This window comes from Morone saxatilis, unplaced genomic scaffold (genome assembly GCF_004916995.1).
Source record: "Morone saxatilis isolate NCDOM2014 unplaced genomic scaffold, NCSU_SB_2.0 Contig16, whole genome shotgun sequence".
Taxonomy (NCBI): domain Eukaryota; kingdom Metazoa; phylum Chordata; class Actinopteri; family Moronidae; genus Morone; species Morone saxatilis.
In genome coordinates, this window is record NW_023339718.1 from 27,457,232 (window position 1) to 27,463,483 (window position 6,252).

Genomic DNA, 6,252 nt, shown 5'->3' on the forward strand with positions numbered 1-6,252 from the left:
ATATATATATATATATAATTAAGGTAAATAAATAAAACATAAAAAAAATAGAACAATTTCATAATAATAAAAACAAATATACATTTCACCATTTGGTGTATCACCAAATCATAACAGAAGTTATCTCAGGACACTTTTAATAACAACAGGTCTAGACCAGTACTTCCCAGCCTTTTTCCTTAAGGGACCCTTTGTTTATCATTTAGTAAACTGACAACCCCTGACTACGTGACGCATTTTATGAATATTTCATATTCTATTCAAAATTGTGCAATGAACCAAAATCGTGAACTCAGTAACTGCAGACAGTTTGTGTAAAACAAGTGATTTGGATGAATTATTTCCTGTTTAGAACACTTTGTATACAGTTCTATCTGTAAATCTTTTTTTTTTTTTTTAAACCATACAGACTTAACTAGACTAATAGGCATCTTTTTTTAAATTCAGCGGTTTTGTCCCTGATGCTTGACCATTGTTCTTTTAGGCAATTTACTTTACATTCATTTTTCTTCACAGAAGTGAACCAAATGCTGAGATATAGAGCTACTATGTATATTTTTTAAAACTTTTTTAGCACGCCTTAAAGGCCTCATGACCCCCCCATGAAGCTTTGGCGACCCACAGTGGGGGTCCCGACCCCCAGGTACCACTGATCGACATCATGGTCCTTATATTAAACTTATATTAAATATTTACAGATAGCAAACAATACACACCAAAAAATGTTTTTCCTACAGCAAATAATGACCAGTGTTCCACTCTTCCAATCATACAGTCAGCATAAAGCGAGTCATGCTAGGCTTCCATATCAATCATCTCCAAATTCACTCTGTTGGTCCAGTGTGCTTTCCAGGTCTGTGTCCTCAAAATATTTAATAACGAGAGCCTGTATTTAAATATAAAATATCTAGTTTGGATTCATGGCCCTCTCTGATATGGGCACATTTGTGCTGCTTTGTCTGTGCGGTTGTAGATTTCTTTCAAAAGTGATCTATTGTTTAGTTTTTTGCAACCATGAACAGTGTCAAGGGTGTTTGGCTTTGTGCATTCTGTTGTCACACTTCTTAGGAGTCGAACCATCGTCATATCTAGAACCCAAAATTCCCTTCTTCCCAACTATCAGACCCACTTTATGTACGCAAGAGATATATTCTGTCTAAACTGAAATCTGTTTCTGTTGTTGCAGGTTTTAAGTAGAGGGCTAACTCTTCTGGATCCCACTGTGCATGAAGCTTTCCTGAGGTTGTGCTGTCTAATTCCTGAGTCCCCCAGCTCCTCTTGTCTCTCATCATGTCCTCCACCTCCTCCTCGTACTCCTCCTCAGGAGAAACCAGCCCGGAGGATGTACCCCGAGGTGGGGGGACCATCCGAGTCTACCTCCCCAACAAACAGAGGACAGTGGTGAGACAGTTGGCTCCATACTGCTCTTTATCAATGACACATTGACAGAAAAACACATAAATATGAGTATGCTGTAACTAGATGACTGTTACCACCTCTGTGAACAAATTATGCCAACACTGTTGTTTGTGAGTGTAATTACTCACACAAAATTTGACATCTTTCACAGAATGAGTAAGCTAGTGGACAGTTGGTGTCAGGTTTCAAAGATGGTGCCTGCTACCATCTTCCATTTGTTTGACTTATTCAGGCATAGTTGACTTGGTTTCATATTCTGCAGTTGTCCTGCCATTGTGGTATTGTGCTAAATTGTCCTAATAAAAGTCCTAATGATATCGGTTGTGTATGGTAGTTAAAATTGTTTTGTCATGTCTTTCATATCTAAAGCAGCAAGTGGTGTATGTGAGCTTTACAATGCAGAACAACTGTAAACCTCAACAAGACCTGATTTATTTTTGCACCACAACCTATTGCTGAAAAATACTGCTAAATGGATATTTAGACAATGCATGAGCTCACGTAATGTCCTCATCACCACACACAGAAACCATGATAAAGGAGAACTTTACTGGCTGAAGGAAATCCTGCCAAGAATCATCCAGTCTGTACGTGCTTTTTTCCAAGTGAACAGCACATAAAACCGACCCATGTACCGATACGTCTGTTTTGTGTTACTCGTGGTGAACCATGCTCAGAAATGCACATGTAAGTCAAAACGAGGAAACACACCATTAGACAGCAGCATGACATATAAGCATAATATAAAAAAAAAATTTGAGGAGAGAGAAATGTACACTAGAACTGAAGATTCTAGTCACAAAATGGCAGTTATGTCAGAGAATGGACAAACTGTTTACAAAAAATAACAAAAAAGTAATGAATATATATAGTCACCTAAAAATAGGAATAGAACAAACAAGGAAAAAAAAGAAAATAAACAATAGATGCGCAAGCTTCAAGAGTCAAATATGCGAATGCAGTTCTCTGTCAAAAGGTGAAAAAAAAAAATTCGCCACGGGCCAGACAAAAAAGAAAGCTAGATAAAACAACAAATCAAGAATTAGAAAGAGAACAAGAACAGGACGTGTGTCCGCTGTATAAAAAAAGAAAATCGCTCATAAGAGAAAGAGAGAAGATAGGAATCAAAAAAAAAAGTCAAAAAAATGTCCTCCAACACTGTATAGAGTTAATGAGTTGCATTCCTCATTGCCTACATACAACAGCAAAGAGTTGCCATGACATCTATGCATTGTACAGCATTCATTCCCAGAGACACAGGAGATTTTATTTGGGTCCCAAATATGTTTTTCAGAATTTCTTCCTCCTGCTCAATACACTTCAAAACTAGAATGGAAACATGAGGTACCTAGAGATAATACAGACCAAGGCCCTTTTTTCTCACATGACCACATGAAAACATGGAAGTTATTAGGAAAAACAGTAAAACATAATAGCAACCTCAGGTTTGGAAATCTATGGATTTTAAAACAATGTACAAACTGTCATTTGTCTCTCCAGTCGTAAGAGGCTGACAGATTGGGATACAGATATCACTCCTCTGGTTGGAGAGGAGCTTTTAGTCGAGGTCCTGGATGATATTCCCCTCACCATGCACAACTTTGTAAGTAGCTGTCAAACACACATACCCAGTTTACAAGTTTATAGCTTCTCAAAAATACCCTATATTTACAGAATGCTAACCTCTCAGGATTTTTACCTAAATGTTCTTAATCATTGCTGTTTATACAAGTGAATATATTGAGACCTCTTTATCTGTGCAGGTACGGAAAACCTTTTTCAAGCTGGCTTACTGTGATTTTTGCCACAAGTTTCTTTTTAACGGCTTCAGATGTCAGACATGTGGCTACAAATTTCACCAGCACTGCAGTAGCAAGGTCCCTACTGTGTGCGTGGACATGGATACAGTGAGCAAACGGTGAGTTGGAAATACAATGTTTGATATCATGCAGTGATTCTGCTCAGTTTATTAGTGCGTGAGCTGAATGTCCCACTTAATTCTGCTAGCTTTTTACGGGAGCATTAGACCTCATTTCACTATCTTCCCCAATTTGACCATTTGGCAGTAGTTTCTTTTTTTGTAAAAGGGTTAGCTAACCCTAACCCAAAAACAAGAGTTTTTAGGACCATACATATTAAATAATAAAGGCAAGACAGCTATGCACTCACTTAGTAGTTGATAATTATTATCCAGGGTTCCCACGTACCCTGGAAATCCTTGAACACCTGGAAAATTAGAGACTAGTTTTCCAGTCATGCAAACACCAGGTAATTGATTAAAATTACCACAATCCCTGGAAATAACGTGTTGTCCTGGAAAACTTGTATTTTGTATTTTATCCCCTCACTCACAGATTATGTAAACCTCGGTGCGTGTTTTGTTTGAGACAAGCTGTATCATATTTTAAAGCATGTTTGCCACTCCATGTCAAAACTACTGTAAACTGTATTCCATTCACCTGAGACCGCAGCAGAAAAATTGTCTGCAATGTTTTTTGGCTGGGCTATCTGAAGTAAGTGTTCTGACACCTTGTCTCATTATGGTTCTGGTTTTGTACCATCCCCTTTCCTCTGTTTTGTCCAGGTGTGATCCCAATACTTGCACAGATGAGTACCCACAGATACTATTGCCAGAAAATTCCCCATCGCAGAGCAACCTAGCCTTAACCCCAGAGCCTGCTGGGTAAGGTCCCATACTAAAGAAATCCTATTCAAACTGAAAGTTATAGTTACTTTAGTGTTAGTCAGTGCAAGTGATATTCAAATACAAATTGTGACCATTTTACTTGATCACTCAGGATGGACCTCCTGTCCCCAACCTCGGCCTTTCGCTTTCCCATTCCGGGTGGAGATGGCCAGTCTCTACAGAGGCATCGCTCCACCTCCACTCCCAATGTTCATATGGTCAGCACAGTAGGCCCTGCTGGTGCCAGCATTATAGAGGTCAGTGTTGGCATGTTTGTATTAGTTTGTTACGAGGACCCAATTGTATCTGCTGTATGTCGTCATTTATCTGTTCAATGTATAAAAACTGAACACGTAAACCATGTTAACTGTTGACTGTAAAACCGAAATCACACCTGGTGGGAAAGAAGGGAAACAAACTGTTCAGCTTTGTTGTTGTATTGACCTTTTTGTCCAGTGTTTTCCCACCCATCCATTGCTTGAAAATGTTTGGTCTTTATAAAGTAGGCATGAAAAACCATTGACTTGACACCTTTTACTAATCTCTGTAAACAGATATCTTAACCAAAATCTGTTTTTCTTGTCATACTTGTATATCAAGTTGCTAATCAGATTGCACTGCTCGGATATTTTTCATTTTCCAGATATTCCCTGGCTACACTGGAAGCCCTGAAACATGGGCTTGTTCAGAGATGCCTTTTACTAACTGGTGTATGAAGTCAATGTCATGAAATCAAATGTAAATTTATAATGATGATCATTTTAATGTGTCTCTTCTCTATTTTAGGAAGCACTAAAATTCAACAACACAATAGGTATGTTTTTAGATTGTATTGTTTTCCTTTGTTTCAGAATATTCATTTGTAATATTACATGTTGTGTTATGCTCCTTTTTGAAGCACTCTCTTGTCCTGCCTTCTCATTCCTGCAGGTCCTGAGCCCTCACCGAAGCCCTCCACCAGCCCACCGTCTTCTCTTGGCTCTCCGGGGAGGAGGCCGCCCAAGTCTCCCTCCGAGCACAAGGAGCGCAAGCCCTCTTCGTCCGACGACAAAAAGAAAGTGGTATGTGGTCTTTGAGTTCACAGGTCATTGGTTGTCTTCAGACAGGTGTACTAACAGAATTCCCCAAAGAGGGATTTACTTATGGTGTGAGTTAGTTGTTTAAAACATTCAATCCATGTCTTGTTTCAGCACCGAGGGGGCTACAGAGACTCGAGTTACTACTGGGAGGTGCACTCTCGAGAAGTCAACATTCAGAAGAGAATAGGTGCTGGCTCCTTTGGAACAGTCTTCAAGGGCAAGTGGCACGGAGACGTGGCAATCAAGATCCTTAAAGTCACCGAGCCAACGCCTGAGCAATTACAGGCCTTCAAAAATGAAATGCAGGTCTTGCGGTGAGAAGTCCTGTCCATGTTTTACCTCTCTTCAAGCCTTGAAATTTATTTAAAAAAGGACACTGACAACTGCAGCTGTTTTTTGTGTAACAGGGAAAATATATGCACACTCATCATCAATAGGCTTTCTCTGCACTTATGCAATCAGTAAAAATCAGTAAAAAAACAAAGATAAAATTAGAGCTGCAAGCAGCATTGTGCAGGACCTTTTTGCTTGTCCCATCCTGAGACACATGCGTACCAATTTTCGTACATGGCGGTCATACGTGTCTTGGGGGCTGATTCTGGGGGGCGTGGCTAAGCCATTTTGCGACGCCCATCTACGGGACCAAGACAATACCTTAGCCTTTGCCACGACTGAATTTTGTGCAAAGTTTCATGAGTTTTTGGGCATGTTTAGCCCCCCAAAAAGTGTTCAAATGTTAACAGAAAAGCTGATTTTCGCCGCATCGCCATGGCAACATGGTTCCACGCAAATTCTTAAGATTCATAAGATGTCATCGTCATCGTCCTAAGGAACTTCTGACAGAATTTCAGCTGGATCTGGCCAATCTGCTGGGAGATATACATAAAAGTGTAAAAATGACACCACTAGGTGGCGCTCTCACTATTATTGAATATTATCAAGGAGAAGTGTTCAGGGCAGAACTCTTATCACAACAAGTGAAGTTTGGAGCCGAATGGACAATGTACACTCAAGTTATAGCAAATTCGTGTGTTCTGGCGGTACATCAAAATTTGACGCCACGGACAC

General features: G+C 39.6%; 1 protein-coding gene across 1 annotated transcript; it reads left to right on the plus strand.

Moving 5' to 3' along the window:
- Nucleotides 1-1,182: 1,182 nt before the first annotated feature.
- LOC118325736 (serine/threonine-protein kinase A-Raf-like) lies at nt 1,183-5,536 on the plus strand. The gene is given in 9 exon segments (XM_035658526.1): nt 1,183-1,413; nt 2,241-2,274; nt 2,865-3,022; nt 3,183-3,337; nt 4,004-4,102; nt 4,218-4,362; nt 4,892-4,919; nt 5,036-5,166; nt 5,296-5,536. Coding segments are annotated over 9 exon segments (1,080 nt in total). The 5' UTR covers nt 1,183-1,290; the 3' UTR covers nt 5,503-5,536.
- The last annotated feature ends 716 nt before the right edge of the window (nt 5,537-6,252 follow it).